Below are 19,644 nucleotides of genomic sequence, written 5' to 3' on the forward strand. Positions count from 1 at the left end.
TAAGAACCCTGCAGAACAAGCGACAACTGGAGGTCATGCATTTCTCTGCAATGAACACACACACACCACACACACACACTCACTCACACACACACTCACACACACACACTCACTCACACACACACACACACACACACAGCAGAGCAGCAGACTTTGGGAGTTACTAATGTGTAACAGATGTGAATATTGTTTTTCTGTGCAAGGAGAGCAGTTGTATTGGCATGTGTGCCAGAAGCCACTACAGAACACTGCAAGGACATAGAACATTGTGATTTCCTGCCTGCTAGCTAATCAAACAAAACGGCCTCATTGGGGGTCCCATGAAACTTCAGTGCGATAACAATTTCTGCATTCACACACACTTGTAGCAGTGTCAGGTTGTGGTATGTGCAAGTTGTTCAATGCAAATAACCTAAAAATGCCTTGCAGGGTAAATGACCCAGTTCAAATAAAAATTGACAGTTGTCAGTTACTGTTTTCTGTATTCTGACAGGACATTCACAGAGTCACCACTCATAGATGAGGGACAGATGAGTTGTGATTTGAAAGTAGGTCGCAGTTAGAGGGGCAGTGGTCCAATACTGCCACCTTGTGGTACAAATCCACAATCTCAAACTGGAGGAATAGGCCAGTTGCTTAGACATCTTTTCAGATCACAATGGGGAATTTGTTTGCGAGTGGAATGTGCGTGGTAAGATGGAAATCCACTGAGATTTTACCTTCATGTTTCAGAGATGATCGTTTGCAGAATATTATTATATACTATTTTGGGTTTCTAAATGGGGCTTTTCTGATGTTGATGCTAATGAAAGGCCATGCTGATGTAGTTTTGTGAACGTTCAGTCACTGCATGTAATTTCAATAGCATTGCAGCAATTTTGACTATATATTTTAGAGCTGCTCTTCACAGCTCTGGCCGGTTTTCCATCCCAAGCCACAGCTGTTGTCCTTTATAAAATCTTCCATGAATATCTGCAGGCATTAAAAATCCTGTCTGTATTTATCTGGAACATGTAGGATGATGGCTTTGAGCGGGCTTCCTGTACTGCTCGTAATGAGCCGGTCGTTCTTTATATGTATTGTACTATGGGGTGAACAAATCCACCTGTTGGATGGGCACGTCAGTGCGCTCGACGCGGCTTGCACTTTGATCTGTGTATGTCGTCATGGTTCTCGCGGCGATGTTGACGTCGACGTCGTAGCCGTGACGTTTCTAACCGCGTGCCTTTTAGAAAACCCACGTAATCTGCGGATTGCCGGCTCTTTAATGGCCGATACAGGACGCTAGGTATATTCGCTTGTGGAAGTCTGAAAAACAAGACAATAAATAATCCAGCAATGTCCCTCAAGTTCAGTTTAATTAATAAAGCTTTTGTACACACAGAGTCAGAAAAAAAACTGAACACGCGATCATATGTGAGATAAATTTGTGAATTTGTCAGCATTAAAATTCTTACGTGTGTAAATTTGCGAAATGTTTACATGTGTATGCCCCCCAAAGAATCACAATCAATAAATCAATATGACATTCTGTTTTTTTGCTTCAGTAATCACATACAAATTTTCCTTCCACATAAATTATTTAAATTTCTTTGCACAGTTAACATCCCAACTGACATTTTTTTCCCCAACAGATGGCGCTGTATTTCTCCAATACCTGTTAAGGAGGGCTATGACGCAATTTTTTGTTGTCTGAATTACGTGTACATTTACATTAAATGTACATTAAGTCTTTTCATATAATTCTACAATTTGAGCTTTTTTCTCACTTCTGCAATCGGCAAAAGCTGTTTCAGACAACTTTAAAGTAGTCCATTGTAGATAGTGAAATGATGTCCTTATGACAACTAAAGTTTTGTTAAACTTATTATATGAAGGTACATCCAAGAACAATACATGTAATATTTTGTGTGTGTTACTTCCAGCGATTAATTCTTCGTAGCTGTATGTAGGCCAGTGTCATGCAGATCAGTATAATTCCGAGAAGTGCCACATGGTTTTGCCAAAATCCCCATGCACTGTAATCTATTCCCTGGGCTTTCAAGTACATCTCTCCTGTGAATCTAGGAGAAGAAGGGGGGTTTTCATTGTCACCAACTCCAAACAGTTTAACACAACTACTCGCACTCACTGCTTCAGCAATATTACAGTACAACTTATATCTCAGTAGTAATACACAGCCTGATTCTGCATGTCTTCTTCACCACTGTTACATTTTTATGTCAGGATGAGTCCAATATTATACGTACATGGAGGTGTTACCATAGAAGACTTGCCCTGTCATTTCGTTGATGGTTATAGCCTGGAAGATGAGAACACCGAAGGCAATTATAATCCCACAGTACCAGATTTTTAAGATAAACTTGATACAACCGCACATCTTGAAATCATGGAAAAGAGAAGAGTTGCAAAGGGATATGCTGATCCTTTGTTTGCATCTGTTTTACTTTCTTCTGGCAGCTAGACAGTCCTCTAAACTCCTCCAACATAAGTCTATCATTCTCTCCTTACATCCAGTCCATATTTGAAGATGCTGATCCACTTGAGCCAGGACAGCCAGATGAGCATGGAGTTCAGATTGACCAGAAGCCTCCGAACACCTGCAAGAGAGAGAGAGAGAAAATTCAACTTCACCTTTATTTGAGGATATTATTCACTGCGTCTGGTCAACAAGACCATGAATGCATTGGTAAAAAAAAAAAAGCAAGAAAGATATTACATTATTAAAAATCAGTACATTCAACTCTGCAATTAATTTTGGGCTAAAAATATTCTATGGTAGTGAGGCATTGTGTCCAGTCATTTATCAAAAATGATTCATGGGACACAAATCCCATAGAAAACTTCATTTAGAATTTTATAAAGATCTGAAAAGTACATCGTAATACAGCAAATCTGGCATGCAGAGCAGGACTGAATGAATTTCCTCTTGCTCCCCATGTTTAAAAAAAGCTTTCAAATTCCATTCCATTTATTCCAGCCACACCCAGACTGCTATCAGCACACAGCATATCTGAATAACTGCTTACACCTACAGACAAGCTCAGACCCATCAAAGAAAAACTTTACCTTCACAATACAGTTCCCTACACACCCTCAAAGCCACAAAACAAAATAATATACAGAACCCACCAAAAGGAATACATTAATAATTGGATCAATGACATTTATTCAATGAATAAATCATAATTTAAAAAAATATATATTGAACAGAGAATACATTTTAGGAGATTATCTGATTGGAATGAAAAGTCTCAAAGAAAGATGCCATGTACAGACTTAGTGCCCATAACCTGGAGATAGCAAAACACTGTAGAAGCACAGAGAAGAATAGACATGCAGTCAGTGCAGCTCAGGAGAAACAGAAACAGAGCTGCTCACACACAATTTCTTAAACTACAATCCATCCACAAGAAAATATGATAAGGAACGAAGATATGTTGTGCAGGTGTTTGAGAAATTGATGAATGCGTTAGAATATCAAAACGATATGTTTATAACTGCCACACTCAAACCATCAAACTGCACTTTAAACCCATCCCATGCATGTAAATTTATTTAATTGTATGTGTATGTCTGTAATAATTCTGTTAATCACTTTGTCAACAGTTGTTAATTCCAGTTCATGCCAATAAAGCAATTTAAATTTGAATTTGACAGTGGGAGACAAACAGGTTTCAGAAATAGAACCCAGATCCACTTGACATAATGAGCGGAGTGATGAGTTTTCTATGAGCAGCGAATGACTGTACGGACCATCATGAAGACGAACGGCAGAGCGATGAGGATGTTGGCCATGGCGAAGGAGCCCACGCTGGAACTGACCAGGAAGGCCAGACTGACCGCTGCCAGACTCACCAGAGACATGGTCAGGGCGAAACACAGGAACGCAGTGAAAGATGGCTTCAGACCTGCGTGCACACACACAGTTTAGTTTATAGCTTCATGTTGTATAATTTAACCTGTAATGAGTCTAATAAAAACTTTGAACAGAAGTTCAACTTGGGGGCATCTTAGTCATGACTGGTTAATTATTTCTGTACACACAGAGTTTTTCAAAACACACACACACACACACACATAGCTAGCTGCCCTTCAGCAAACTTCCCCACACTTTCCACCTTTTTTCCCCCCACTTTTCAGACCTGTGTGTCCATAATGAACACGTGTGTTAAGGCCACCAGAAAGCTTCTTTCCTTCTGAAACAACAGAATTGGAACTGCTCCCAATATGGTTGCTATTCAAAATCTCCATTACTTTATCATAGAAAGTGAAAACCAGCGTTAAGATGTATATCTGCAGCTCACTATGACATTAGGGGATGAAGGAGAAATACAACTAGAAGCTCTAATAGCAAGGCGTGTATAAGAGATTGTCATGCACTCACCCATCATGTAATAGCTGATGGCTGTGAAAATGAAGATCGGCACGATGCGGTTTGGCACCAAATCGATAAACACTTTAGACAGGAAGTACACAGAGGTCCGGTAATACCCCCCAGAGTTCTCGTGCCTGTGAAACACACACACACACACACACACACACACACACACACACACACACACACACACACACACACACACACACTTCCAATTACATGGATATAATTTTGTTTGAGGAAAATGTTGCCTGGTGCTTCAAATGAATTCATAAAGTAATTGAATATTGCTCTAATTAGTATGTCACACACTCACACAAACAATGCCCGCTCATTGATGAAGAGCTCTACTGCTGACAGGTTGCCAAACACCATGTTGATGATGAGGAAGAAGAAAGCGCCATTTCTAAGAACACACACACACACACACACACACACACACACACACACACACACACACACACACACACACACCAAAGCATTTCTTCAGACATTCCATATATCCTGACAGTGTCAGATTTATCATTATTGCAAACTTAGAGGCCACAAAAGTAAAATATGCTTTCAAAATTATTATTTTTTTAATTTATTTTTGTTTATAAAATTTCAAGTAAATAAAAAAAAATATATATATAACCTGTAGTAAAAAAACTTCATTTTCTACAACAGATCTAAGTTGGTGAACATGAATTTGCGGTTCATCTGATGATTTTTCAGTAAAACACCATTTGTTTTTGGAACATGCCTCTTTAGCAGAATAATCCTTCATAATCCTTTGTGTCCTGCTATTGGAAAAACCTAATTTAGATTAACAGGAAGACTGACTGATGGATGAAGCAGGGCTGTCGGATTGATACCTGTTCTGCAGGGCTTCTGGAAGTGTGTGGGGCATCTGAAAGTAGATGAGACCCACCAGTAGCGCGAAGAGTATGTTCAGCATTGACTGAGCATAGGACGTCTGTGGATTCCGCATCAGGTTGAGGGCAGTCCTCCAGCACACCACCTTCAGCTGAACACATGCATGCAAACACACACACACACATACATGCACAAGCACACATACACGCAAACATGTACACACATGCATATGTATATGCACATGCAAGCACACACACATACAGGCAAACAGGAGCATGCAAACACAGATATGCATGCACAGGGATGCAGTGCTTTGCTTATCATATCCTATGCCCTCATTTCCCTGCTACTGCTGCTCTGGTTTCAGCATTCAATAACCAGGGTCCACCAACAGGTCAGTGAAAGTGCATGACTAGGTAACATTTAACCCATGACACACACACACACACACACACACACACACACACACACACACACACACACACACACACACACACACACACACACACACACACCTGGTAGAAGAAGGGTGTGACATAGGATGGTGCTGATTTCGCTCTGCCTGCAAAGTTCGCTGGCTCAGTAATGTTATTCAGTTCCTCGGTGACATTAGTGCAATACTGAGAGTCTCTGTAGAGCTCTGCCAAAGATTTCTCTGCACGGGAGTCAGGGACAAACTCTACTCACAAAGTGCATTAAGTATTTGAAATATCGCAATGAAAAATTCAACTAGGACTTTTCCAGCTAGGAGCTAGAAGCCTCACCAACCTAACTGGCTAAAGTAAAATTATGCTCAGTGAAATGAGATTGAACAAATACTATATAATTTTAAAAATCTGATATGTATTCCTATTATACTGTTTATAGCTGTTGGGTCATAATAGCAGAATGTCTCAGTTTCACTGGATTGCAGAACCATGCATACATTTGTGTGTGTGTTTTCATTTTACCTGTCTGCACCTGAGGAGAGAGTTGCCCATGTGTGATATCCATGAAGAAATCTGCTGGGTTGTTAAATGCCTCACACTCATAGCCTAGACACATGAAGCAGAGCTAGACTTTTCTCCAAAATTAGCACTACAATGAGTGTGTGTTTGTGTATCTGTGTCTTTTACTTCACCTAGGTCAAGAAAGTACTGGATGGCCTCATCAGCAGGGCCCGCGTACACGCTCTCGCCTTTGTGCAGCAGGGTCAGATAGTCAAACAGTTTGAATATAGAATACCGTGGCTGGTGAATGGAGAAAATAATGGTCCTCCCATTACGGGACAACCTGCAGGGAAAGACGTGGAGAACGCGGCAGTGAGACGCACGTGTCCAGATGGACCGTGCCTGGATGGCACGATATACATTTATGCAAATGGTCATTTTAACCTGTGAACTCTTTTCCAAACTATATCATGTTCATTAAAAAGAGATGGGAGAAGTCCAAAACTTGGAGTGTGGTCCCACAGGAAGTGAGAAGAGAGGCCTCTTCTGGGGTGTTTATACCGGTGCAGAAGAGACATGATGCTATTGGCCGTGTTGGAGTCAAGGCCCGTGGTGGGCTCGTCCAGGAAGAGGAGGGATGGAGAAGTGATGAGCTCCATTCCAATGCTACAGCGCTTCCTCTCTCCACCCGACACGCCCCTCAGGAACTCTGTGCCGATCTAATAGAGAGAGAGAGAGAGAGAGAGAGAGAGAGAGAGAGAGAGAGAGAGAGAATAAATAAATAATAAAATAAATAAATAAATTGCTGTGTCTTCCTAACATGCAGTGGAGGCAAAGAGGGAAAGAGGTGTTTTAGCTCCCCGGCTGCTCCACCTTGGTGTCGGAACAGTCCTGCAGGCTGAGCTCCTGGATGATGCTCACCACCTTCTTTTTTTTGCCCTCCATAGAGTAACATTGCCGTGGCAGCCGCAGGTTTGCTGAGAACATGAGGTTCTCTCGGACAGTTAGAGTGCCCATCAGGATGTCATCCTGGCAGGGTAAATTATGGGGAGAGAGAGAGAGAGAGAGAGAGAGTGTGTAACAATCTCTCTCTCTAGCAACTGTGGAAGTCCTTTTAGGCTGTGTTTTAAAATGTTGAGAACTTAAAAAGGAGCTGCATACTTAAACAAAGAATTACTTAGTTACTGAAATTCCTTTAAAAAAATTATTATTTAAATATAAGTACTTTCTTTCTTATAAGTGAGCCACATGTTTATAATTTTACAGTAGTAGGAAAACTGGCAAACTGGCAATGGCAACTTGATTCCAGTCAGCAGTAGAATAGCTAGTGATTGCATCCACCTGAATGACATAGGCCGAGAGGAGGCGCAGTTCTGAAGTGACAACCTTGCTGTCAACCAAGACCTGCCCTGACCGCAGTCCCCGAGGGTCCTTTCTACCAGCAATCACATCCAGCAGTCTGCCCACAAATGCATTTGTGGATGGAGTGGGGTTGGTTTTTAAGTGTTTTAAATATTCATATGTGAACTGCGGGTGTCAGTGTTGAAAGAGAAGAAGTGATCATACGATGTTTTGCCACTCCCTGTTGCTCCCATTATTGCATTCAGTCCCGTCTTCATGATGCCACTGAAACAACCAATCAGCAACCTAATTAGTGTCATAACGCCACCGCAAGGACCAATCAGCACATTAATTAGTGTCATGATGCCGCTGAAACGGCCAATCCCTGAAACTAATTAGTGTCAGTGAAGCTAAGAACTGTGGGATTTGGAGTGTCAGAAGAGGAGTTGATGAGCTGCCAGGAGTTAAGGGCTATTTCCCAAGGGCCATATTACTACACACAGCTAGCAGTATCTTTCTTTTTAAAGAGGACCAGCATAAGCTCATGAAAAAAGGCCAAACCTCACTGTCTTAGTAACAGGAGTAGGCACGGGCCAGTTACAAAACATGCCTACAACGGCTGGTATTATCTCGGCCCGTTTTTGATCTTGAGTGTCCTTTCATTATAAGTGCTAATTTGCTCGTGCAGAAAGATGGAGGCCAGGAGGCAAACCATACTTTTTTATGTAACTGACCTGTTCTGAGAATGTGAAACTTTGAGCTGCTCTTGTGTTTGCCTGACTAGAAGATCCATATTTAATGCTGCATATACAGAGATGATTGAGAAGGAAAAAAAACCTCATTGATGTTTCTTTACCTTGCTCTTTAAAACACACACACACAAATACACACACCAGATATATAAATATGTACTGTATGCAATTTTCAAACAAAGCCCACAGATAAGGTTATGGTTAAATTAGCTGATACCAGTATCAGAGAGTAGTCTGCTTGTACCAAAAAAGTGCTTGTGTTATCTGGTGCAGATATGATTCCAGTATCCTGGTACAATTCTCAAACTGTTAAAGATCATATGTGGTGTGTATAAAACATCAGGGAGATCCACTGGATATTCCTGCTATTTCCATGACATAGATGTGAACCAAGTGAAATACATGTTCCCTAAATCCACTTGAATCTAAGCAATCCCACATGCAGAAGATTTGTTAGTCTCACAAATGCCCCATTTAAAATATAATTATGTGCTATATAATTAGCATGTGCATTTAAGTCTAACTGTCTAATAGTTCCTTGGTACTCTGCATTAATATATATATATATATATATATATATATACATATATATATATATATATATATATATATATATATATATATATATATATATATATTTTTTTTTTTTTTTTTTTTTTTTTTTGTGTACAGTCTGTATTTATATATACTTATATTTATATAAGTGTGTGATGGGGCATATATGAAAAATATTTTTAAATGGGCCATAATTGTGCAATACATAATACATGTTTCATAATAACCAGCATATACAAACCTAAACTTTAAATATATGAACCTAAATCTACAGATTTTTTGCATGTCAACACTATCTGGTGTGGAATTGTCCACCACCTGAAAGATGTCCAGTTCATGGGTGGAGGGTAAACCATGCAGAGCAAAAGACGACAGATACAGGTAGTCAGCTCACAGTCTAAACACAGGTGAAGGAATCCCTACTCTTGTGTTCATTTACTCCATATTCTATATCGAATGCTGATTTGCTTACTATGGAAATATACAGACCCACAAATATGCGCGCACACACACACTCATATTTTCAATGGTCAGAATGTGGGGTCACACATATGTGACATGACTTTGATATGCAACTAAATATATAAGATAACATTTTTAAATATAAGACTAAATATATGGAGAAATGTCTAGGTATAACCATTAAACTGTAACCTGAATGTCACCTTGTGGATTTGTTTACGTATTATTGCTATTAGTACAACACCACAACAGTTGCATATGTGTTAATTATTGCTATTCTAGTATAGTGGTAATATTGAAGGCGCACAATTCCTATTTATCAAATATATCTAATATAGTATGTATATATAGTATTCTGTACATTGCACTTCTTTCATTTGTATATATAGTGTTGAATAGCTGTTATGAAATTATTACAAATATGAAATTACTCACCACATCCATTTCAATGTACAGTTATCATTGAAACTATTGCACACATGCCACATATACTATTGCACACATGCCACATATATTTTGACTTAGACCTAACGTCAGAAACCAAAGTTAAAAGGTAGGTTTTGCCAAAACGTCTTAGGCTCATTTTTGCAGTTCTGACAAAGTAAGACAATTTTCTCCAGATATCACATGAAAACACGCACACACACGCACACACTTCATCTCACACGGTCTGACCTGACATTCCGGAGGATCTCTTTCTCCGGCGCTCGCCTGCGGCACGGCCCGCGGCTCTCCCCCACGACATAGCGGACATCCCGAAACGTCAGAGTCGGTCCCGGTGCGCTTACGCTTACGCTTACGCTTTCGCCCTTGCGCTCTCTGGGCTGCTGCCGTTCCATCCCGCTCGCATCCACGACGACCTGAAGAAGGAGATGCGAACGCAGGGGAGCGGAAGAACGGACAGAAACGGGTTTCCCGGTTTTACTACGTGGGATTTTGTTGTTTCCGTTTAAGCGATCGGATATTGAAGGAGGCCGTGACCACTGTGTGAACACTGGTCAAAGTCTGTATAAGGGCGTGTGTGTCCGCATGATGCTACAACCTGCTTTTTGACATAACTCAGCTAAGAGAAGAAAAAAAAGGCAGATAAGGCCTGAACTTTGCAATGTGGCTGGAAACGTATTTTACTTTTTCGGAATGGCATGTGCCAAGCAGTGCTTGAGATAGTCAAATCAGACTTATTGGTAAAGATACTCTTCACCGTGAAGACATCGAGGGACGCCAACCTGAAGTCTCCATTTGGTTCACTTACAACCTCACTGGTGTTAAATGCAGTCCATAAAGCATCCCTGTTTACTGCCCGGTGTAATGTAGAACACTGGGCAGGCCATTAAAATGCGTCATTAGCCTCAATTAAAAAGGTCAAACCTTGAGATGACACTTATTTGGCAGATGCTGGTGGAAAAGTAAATGGCGATTTACATGGCACCCACTCTCACTCCTGTTGAGAACGAGGGCTAAAAGTTGCAGGTTGCAGGCAAACAACCTTTTTAGGTATCTTATAGGCAGGCTCCATTGGTCAGTGCCGAGTTTTTGGCTCCCTCTGCTGATGAGAGAAATTATGACGTGGGTGGTTCAGGCTCTGCGCACTAAAAGCGCAGCTCGGCCGCTTCCGCTTCTTCTCTAGATCTTACTGGACTGGCTCGCTATCTTATGCTTTGGGGCTGTTATTTAGCCGGTTAAAGAAGGTTCATGGGTTCATGTAGCCTGTCGCAAGGTCTCCAAGGTAGATAAAAACCCTCATTTCTGACATAAAAGTAAACGTGAAAAATACAAACACGCTCTCCAGTCCAGTCAACAGATAAACACCAGATAAATGTTCAGTTGTCAGAAATGTTTGCCGACGTTTAAATAAAGCAATTCCTGCGGAAACGAAGCGGTTTCATTCATAAATAACAAAAGCAGCTTTTAAAAGTTCTTGTTATTTGGATAACAGATAAAGACTACCATTTCACTGCGTGTTGTACTGTGTATGACTATGTATGTGACAAATAAACCAAACTTGAAACTTGAAAGACTACACTCTAAATTTAATTTAGGCTATTGTCTTAAAATAATCCGATGTCTATGTTTATTTTTGTCATATTTTTGACACTGCAGGTGTGATTACCACGTAGAGGTTAAGATGTAGAAAAAGGATGTAGGCTGTTATCAAGTCATTACAGGCCATCACTAGTCGTGCATGTTTAACAAGTAAACATATTTATAATAGATGTAGACTCTAAAATATATTACTGTTTAAATGTTTAAAAAAACTAAGTGTTTTGCTGTTTGCAAGAGTTTTTCACCGACACTAACAGATCTGACAGGCTCGGAGAAGCAGGATTTACAGTTGGAACACAATCTGCAGATTCACAACAATCGCTTAACATTTTTGCTTTACAAACTGTATATTGTCTATCCAAAACTGTATTTTTCTTCCTGCAAACATTTTGTTAAAGACAAAAATGTATTCTACTGCTGCTACGATCAAAAGTATTTGGAGACGCTTACGCGCACAAACATGGGCGGTGACAACATTGTTTTTCTATGACGACATGATAGAATATTGAAGTAATCCAATAAAGATTTAAAGCGCTGTCGGCAAGCCACGCCCCATGGCAACTGTAGCTAATCAGAGTGACATAGGAAGAAGGCGGGGCTTGGTGAACAGCGACGGTGGTTGTTTTCATCAGCGCCGTCGTCGTTCAACCGGCGGAGAAGCGGATCGGTTATGCGGTCGTAGGTTCCACTCGCAGCCGTCGATGAGGCTCCAACAGTCGTTTGTAACGTGATTCGGGATAAAACATATAGGTGAAGCATAGGCGAGCATAGCCGCGGTTCTGAGGGTTGGTATGATGGAGGAGAAGAAGGAGGAGGGGGAAGCGGAGATCCAGGAGCACGGCCCCGAACACTGGTTCTCCAAATGGGAGCGGCAGTGCCTGGCTGAGGCCGAGCAGGACGAGCCAAACGAGGAGGAGACCGACCAAGGCCAGCAGAAACTGTGGCACCTTTTCCAGAATTCCGCCACCGCCGTCGCACAGCTGTATAAAGGTCCGTGGAAGGGGCGCAAAATCAACCCGACAGCTGAAGTGTTAACCGCTCGCTGTGTAACGCGAATGGTCGGTTATTTGTTGTTTAGCTAGTTCGCTAACTCGGTGGCAGTTCCCACTATATTATAAACAAAGGACATGGGGTAGTTCACAGAATAGCTGCCAACACTGACACTACGGTAACTAACCAAGACAAATGACTTTTGTCAAGTATTAAAGACATTTTGAGCTTGTTTAAATGCTCACGAACAGTTTCCCTGTCTGTTGGTAGTGAAGGTCGCTAGCCCACCCTGAGTCTTTTGCTAGGTTGCTAATACGGCAGAGACTGAGGGTGACACTAATGGGCAGCTGGGTTAATAAGCGTCGTAACAAGTCAAATTTGGTCTACTGACTCGCACTATTTTAGCAATTTACGATACGACCGTATAAATTAATCCCACCCAGGTTATTGTCAATATTTTATATTTTAGATAGCTATCGTTAGGTGAAACAAAATGGCGAAGTCCAGGGAGGAGTTCCTATGGTGAAAATAACTCGGACAATTTATCGCTGAGCTCTAGTGTTGTCAACTCGTGTGGGGCATATTCAGAATTGGGGCACATCGATTGAGGACGTATGGTGGACAACTGCTAAAAACTTCGCCACATATCAACAAAAGGTTGAAGTAATGTAAAACAAAATGGCGAGGGAAGAATTAGCAAGCTAGCTAAGTTGTACGATTTGTACTGGAAATATTGTGGTCAGTCTGGCTTCCGATGATGATTCATCCGGCCAGTTCTATGAGAAATAAAGTTAGCTTAACCTTGCTACTTTTATGTTTGTTAAAACAAGATTAGTGTTGTAGTTTGCTAACAAGGCTTGTTTCAACGCCAGATGGATAAAGATCCGGGTTTCTGGTAGTGAGGTTTTCAGTCTTGGTTACATGGTTCAATCTTCTGACAAAGTAAACCTACTACTCCCAACAAAATGGCGTAGCATCGTCCTTCTAGATATCAAATTTAGACATCATGTTATTATGTTAGCCACTCGACAGTGGTGCTGAATAACAAATTTCATATGAGTCGTTTTAACTTTTTTGACAGTCTGGTGAGCAAACACATCAATGATGTCACTCATTAACACAGACGGGAGCCCGTGATGACATATGTCTTTTTGGCACTTGAACATTTCCTGTCCTTTCTTCTTCCTCCCACAGATAGAGTTTGTCAACAACAGGGGATTTCTTTGTGGATCCCTTTTCAAAATGCTGCTACTGCCGTTACCAACCTCTACAAGGGTACGTTAAGATGTTGTGAAGGATGTTATTACATGAATGCTAACGCTTGTGATATCAGCACCTTGCTATGTTGTATGGAAAATGTGAACATAGGACTGCTCTTGTAAAGCAAAGGAACTAAGGTAATATGGTACACTTTTAACGCTGCATAGTAATCGCCTCCTGGTGCTTGTTTATCCAAAGAAGTAAAACTGGCTATTAATTAAAATCTAGCTTGATAAGTCGCTGTCTTTACATAGTCTACTGTCTTGACCATAACACCAAGAGTCCAGACCAAACACCCTTGCTGCTTTGAAATTTTGTGTGGATCCCTTGTGTTATATTATCATCAGGTGTCATAAGGTTTTGTTTTTAACCGTGCTTAATTCATGGCACTGTATCTAGTGTGATGCAGAGCGTTGCTCTCGGCAACCATTCAGTTTAGGGATGGGCCCGTGGGAACCGCTGACGGCTGTATACGATTCATCCGGACGACACCCTTGCAGACAAATTGCACATGAAAGCTCACTTTGTGATGGGGCTATCTCTCGTCCTTACATACCACAGTTAAGCACCTCTGGTTTAGGGTCAGCAGAAGGAAGGTTCAGTGCTTGTGTACTGGATTGGAGGGTTTAGGCTGGAGGCTGCTAGCAACGTCTTAGAAAGGCAGTAAAAGTTTGCTCACGGCTCAAGTGGAGGGATCAAGGAACTTGTGCAGGTGTACAAGTTTGAGATTCTGCCTGTTTGAGTTTTAGAGTTTGAGAATTAATTTGTAGGCTTATCAGACAAAAATGTTGACATGTGAGATCAGTTAAAGGATTGTATAAAAGGCGAACAAAAAAGTAACTTTTTACACACTTCAGCATCTGGAGTAACAAGCGTGCACACAGTGCATGTGTTTCCTCCAAGAGTGGAAACCAATCAGAAGTAAATGGTGATTGGATACAGGCTGAAGAAAACAAACTAGAATGAATGAGTGCATGTGGAAGTGATGTGTAAGGTCTGGCTTGGTGCACCAGGTGAAACTTTTTAATGACCGTCTAGTTGGTTTTTGAAAGGAGCGAAAGCTCCTGAGAGTTGTCTGCTTAGTTATTTGTCATTTCCTATTGTTGCCTTGTCTGAGATGCCTCTGAAAGTCCAGCGACCACTGCGTGGACAAAAGCATCAGCGAGGTGGAACCTAGTTGGCAAGTAGTTGTTCCAATAGCATTACAGTCACTGTGGCTAGACATAATTAACAGTGTGTAGCCATCCAGCTCTCCATGTGGTTAAGGGAGTGTGTTCGAACTTCTTATGAGTAGAGCTGCATGCATCTCTACTTGCTAGGTTATGCTCAGCAATGTCTTCAGGGCAGGGTGGCTGAAAGTGTTGATGGATGTTAACATTAAGTGCAGTAATTGTTACAATGTTGAATCACCCGCTTAACACATCTAAAACACTAAAGCATACAATTTCACTAGCTAATATCAGGCCTTTTTTAGAGTTATTGAAAATTATTTTACGTTTTATGACCGTTTAAAGCATGCTTTCATGGGCTCATAGTTGACTCCTGAGAGTGGTCTGTCTAACCACGTTTGCTGTCTAACAGCACAGCGGCATGCTTGACTTACTGCGATGGACTTGGGGCAGGACTACACTTCTCGACACTAATAAAACACACTCGGATGTTTTAAGTCGTCCTCCCAACAAAGGTGGGGGTAGTCCTCAAGAGTAAGATCGAGTGCAATGCAGAATTTTTTTTTTTTTTTACAATGCACATTATCCAGAGCAACTTAAATATTTATGACTGACAGTACATGTTTCCTGGGAGTTGAACCTATGACCTTAGTGTTGCTAGCACCTGCTGTACTGTAAACAAAAGAATGTACAAGTAGCATTTCCTTGGGAAAAAAACGTGATCTTATAAGATGATACTCTGGAGTATCGACGGTACATTTATAAATGTGAATACACAGCATTGAATGTTCACTTTATTTGTTTTTCTTGTACTGAAATCATTATACCCTGGCTACCAGTTTTTGTTTTTTTTTAGTTTTTTGTTTTTATTTAAATAAAAGTATCTTTAGTGTCTGCCTTGGTTGCAAAGAATAAACTTTGTCAAGTGGTTGCGCCCGTGTCTTTGCAGAGAGCGTGGAGGCCCACCAGAGAAACTACGAGCTAGGCATTCAGATCGGCCACCAGAGACGGAACAAGGACGTGCTAGCCTGGGTGAAGAAGAGGAGGCGGACCATCCGGCGTGAAGACCTCATTAGCTTCCTGTGTGGCAAGGCCCCGCCCCCACGCAGCTCCAGGGCTCCGCCCCGACTTACCATGGTGTCGCCGAGCCGGCCTGCGTCCTCAGAAACTAGCTCGTCTGTGGAGACGGACTTGCAACCTTTCAGGGAGGCCATTGCCCTGCATGGTGAGCTTGCTTTTCTTACGTACTTCTTTATGTTGCGAGCCCATACGAGCTACAATGATCGGTTAGAAATGTTAGTTATAGAAATATTTTATTAACAATTTTAAGACTGTCTGATTTGGGAATAACTAACTGTAGTTCTGTATTGTATCCAGATTCTTATCACCTGGAAAAGTGTAGCTTGTATTCTTTCAGATTAGGGGTAATGCCATTTGATTGGGGGGGGGGGGGGTGAACTTTGATATCAGTCAGTTCCAATAGGAGTTGGCTGTGGATAAACTGAAGGGGGCTGTACCATGATGTTTACGCCTGTGTTGCAGGCCTAAGTGGTGCCATGGCGAGTATCAGTATGCGCTCTGGAGCTCCTGGGTCGCCCACCCATCTGAGCACCAGCTCTGCCCCCGGGCGCCGTAGAAACGGTCTCCACGATGTTGACCTCAACACCTTCATTGCCGAGGAGATGGCGCTCCACCTAGACAACGGCACTCGGAAACGAAGTTCCGCCCAGTGCAGTGATGTCATCACAGACTCGCCCACCCACAAACGCAATAGGATGATCTGAGCTCATGTGTGCACAAACAAAAAAATTAAATAAACACAAAAATTAAAGAAAAAAAAAGCCACTCGTCAGTCATCCTCCCATCTTAACTCTTGACCAGGAAACAATAGCAGCCAATAGAAGTGCTTGCTCCAGTCTAGCGCTTTGTCTGATTGGTCTAGAGAGTTCAGTGAGTTCAACAGTGGGATGTGGAGCTCAGTGCAGAGGCCGAAGTGCCCTTCCATGTGATTATGTCTACATACACACACCCCTCATTCATCTGGTTCTGTTTGTGTGTTTGGATGCATGTGTGTTGCATTAAGACTGAACTGACCGGAAAACGAAAAATTATACTTTTTTTTTTTTGTGTGTGTGTGTGTTGAGCGTTGTGTTTAGGTTGTACGAGTGTTGGAGTAATTGTTAGTTGCTATGTTTGACCTGTGTGTTTTGTGCGTGAATGAGACCATATTGAAGTATGGTTGGCGTAAACGTCCATGGCAGTACGAGATCCAGTATGTCGAAATGTTTGTCTATGTATGTATGTATGTTTATTTTTGTGTGCGTGCGGGACAATTTGCAAGTGTTCTGACGTTAAGGTGAGTGTGCACGAGAGATTGTAAGGCATGTGTGCGTGGTACCTGTCTCCTCCAACAGCGCCTGTCACTGCCCCGGCTCTCAGCTACCACACTGCAGCTTAAAGAGCAACAAAGGTTGTGTGTTGTGTGTGTTTTTTTGTTTTGTTTTGTTTTTTGTTTGTTTTGTTTTGGTTTTTTTGGTTTGTTTTTAAAAAAAAAAATATTACCATGTTATTTGTAATTTTTTTGCATTTTTGCTGCTCTAGTAGCAGGCACAAGTGCTCTGATAGCTGCACTTACTGTTGAGCACGACCCTGAATCACTTTTATTTTCTTCTCCTTTGAAGCTCATCATACTTCTTGTGCGTTCATCCCATCATCCCCCTCTCTCTCTCTCTCTCTCTCTCTCTCTCTCTCTCTCTCTCTCTCTCTCTCTCTCTCTCTCTCTCTCTCTCTCTCTCTCTCTCTCTCTCTCTCTCTCTCTCTCTCTCTCTCTCTCTCTCTCTCTCTCACCCCCCAGCGCCTTTGTCTCCAGTGTAACATTATGTAATGTAAATAACTGTAGGTGCTGACATAGACTTGTGGTACATATTGTAAAAAAGAGCTGTGCAGAGACCATTGAATTGTTAATGTACAATAATGATTCTTGCATTAAAGAAATCAAGCTTTTAACTACCTCTTCTCCTGTTCGCCATAGTGTTGGAGTGCTCAGCTAATGTTCATTGGTTAGGGCTGGGCTAGCTCGGCCATCTTTCAGTGATCTTCATACCATGTTGCTTTTAGACAAACTGACCTCACGCTTGTGACTGAGCTCTTGGAAGTGTTAATACATTTGTTTAAAAGTCTGAATCATTTTTTAGCCCTCGGATCCAAATCAATATTATAAAAGACTTTTCTCCCCCCCCCCCCCCACGAGAAAGCTGAATCGTTTTTCTAAGTGTTGAGTTAATATACAACAGAGTGAGGTGATTCCTTTGTAGTGGCTTACGAAAAACGTGAACACAAGAAGCTACGAAACGGGTGTGTCGTTGTAGTCATTCACTCCCATGCCTGTTTTCATACAACATGTTTACCTTCAAGAAGTCCATATGCTTGCTTTTCATAACAGAAATACTACTCATTGCATATGTTCTTCTGGCCACCCCATGTTGATGCACGGGAAAGGGTGTAGGCCAAAATGATGCTCTCAGTCTCTTAGCAGTCATGTCTACTAACTGCACATCCACTGTCTGTCCATGCCTTACTGTCCATTTGTTGCAGCTCCAGGGTTGACAGGATACTGTTGGATGGCAGTTTTTTCAAAGGTCAGGTTTATGACTTCATAATGACCTTTTTAGTTAAAAAAAAAAAAACCTGTGAAGTTGTGATTCTTTATTTAGGGTCTCTGAATGGTTTGGTTCTGTAGTTGGTGTTTAGTGACCACCACCAAGCCTGCACAACAAGAATAAGAAACAGTTACTGGACTCACATAATAGATGATTTGGTTGTGAATTTGGGTTTTAAGAACCTATAGCATTATGTTGGGATTCCCTTTTGTTAAATTGTAAATCAGAAGCTATAGTTATTGGACTATGCATTTTTCTCCATTGCATTAACTCAAAAGAACATGATCATAAAAAAGTAATTTGAATTGTCTCAAAATTTGATTTGTTTCTGTGGTCTAAGACTGAAAAGGCAACTGTAATATTGCACGATTTAATTCGAAGGACTAGGTCAGTGGAAATGACTACGGAAAGTGCTTTTGCAAACTTTCGTTTAGCAAAAATGATTTTGATTCTGCAATGCAAGCAGAGTTTGCGTGTGTGTGTGTGTGTGTGTGTGTGTGTGTGTGTGTGTGTGTGATTTTAAAAGCAGTGCTCAGAAACTAAGTAATGGATCATGGGGCCCACTAACCACCTCCTAAAAGCTCTGAGAAAAGCTTATTAGAGCAAACTGGAGACTTTAGTCTAGCCCTGTCAGCTGTGTCTGGCTAGTCTGAGCCCCTTTAAATGTTGAATGTAGGTGTCTTAAAATCTATCCAAACTGCCTTGACGTTTGAAATACTTGAAATGCATGAAAATGTGTGGCTAAGCACAATTCCTGCTTTAAAATCAAAATGGAGAAATTCAGACATGTGGTCCTCTACTAAGCTCTTTCCCTTGATGTTGTAAGGTTTAGGGATTTATTTTTTATTTTTTATTTTTTTATTTATTTTTTTGCTGTGCAGCCATTTTGAACTCCCATCTTGCCTCTGAATCTCATGGAAACAGCCTACGGGTTCAGAATGCAGTCAGATTTTGGTGGAGTAGAAAATATCAATGCTCAGTCTGACTGCCCCCCCCCCCCCCCAGTATCTCATTCCTGGCTGGTTTCCTCTATTAGATCAATCATATCAGTCATTCAAATGCAACATATGAGAGTGCACCAGCACAAGAGGCACCAAAAATGCAAATGCAACTATAGACTGTATGAATATTAATGAGTGCAGTCCTCCAAGGTTTCCACAGAATTTTTATTGAGTAACAATTGTTAATTTTTTTTTTTTGTGCTGAAAACTGAATGACTCATTAAAGTCATCGTGCCCTGAATTTCAA

General features: G+C 41.3%; 2 protein-coding genes across 2 annotated transcripts; one reads left to right on the forward strand and one right to left on the reverse strand.

Moving 5' to 3' along the window:
• Nucleotides 1–1,349: 1,349 nt before the first annotated feature.
• Nucleotides 1,350–10,208, reverse strand: abcg2b (ATP-binding cassette, sub-family G (WHITE), member 2b). The gene is given in 16 exon segments (XM_027015758.2): nt 1,350–2,063; nt 2,250–2,302; nt 2,512–2,585; nt 2,588–2,600; nt 3,757–3,911; nt 4,388–4,512; nt 4,695–4,784; nt 5,236–5,387; nt 5,752–5,891; nt 6,187–6,270; nt 6,357–6,508; nt 6,727–6,884; nt 7,039–7,194; nt 7,507–7,624; nt 7,732–7,791; nt 9,951–10,208. Coding segments are annotated over 16 exon segments (1,842 nt in total). The 5' UTR covers nt 10,115–10,208; the 3' UTR covers nt 1,350–1,915.
• Nucleotides 10,209–11,916: 1,708 nt separating this feature from the next.
• zgc:77849 (UPF0472 protein C16orf72 homolog) lies at nt 11,917–17,746 on the forward strand. The gene is made up of 4 exons (XM_027015756.2): nt 11,917–12,308; nt 13,503–13,583; nt 15,687–15,962; nt 16,280–17,746. Exons 1-4 carry the CDS (start codon nt 12,110–12,112, stop codon nt 16,519–16,521), a joined length of 798 nt encoding a protein of 265 aa, XP_026871557.1. The 5' UTR covers nt 11,917–12,109; the 3' UTR covers nt 16,522–17,746.
• The last annotated feature ends 1,898 nt before the right edge of the window (nt 17,747–19,644 follow it).

The sequence above is a fragment of the Electrophorus electricus genome, chromosome 16, assembly GCF_013358815.1.
Source record: "Electrophorus electricus isolate fEleEle1 chromosome 16, fEleEle1.pri, whole genome shotgun sequence".
In the NCBI taxonomy this organism is placed as follows: domain Eukaryota; kingdom Metazoa; phylum Chordata; class Actinopteri; order Gymnotiformes; family Gymnotidae; genus Electrophorus; species Electrophorus electricus.

Coding starts and splice junctions, on each gene's coding strand:
- zgc:77849 (XM_027015756.2), top strand. CDS start 12,110: ATGATGGAGGAGAAGAAGGAGGAGGGGGAAGCGGAGATCCAGGAGCAC. Junction 12,309..13,502: donor CGTCGCACAGCTGTATAAAG/GTCCGTGGAAGG, acceptor TTCCTCCCACAG/ATAGAGTTTGTCAACAACAG. Junction 13,584..15,686: donor CGTTACCAACCTCTACAAGG/GTACGTTAAGAT, acceptor GTGTCTTTGCAG/AGAGCGTGGAGGCCCACCAG.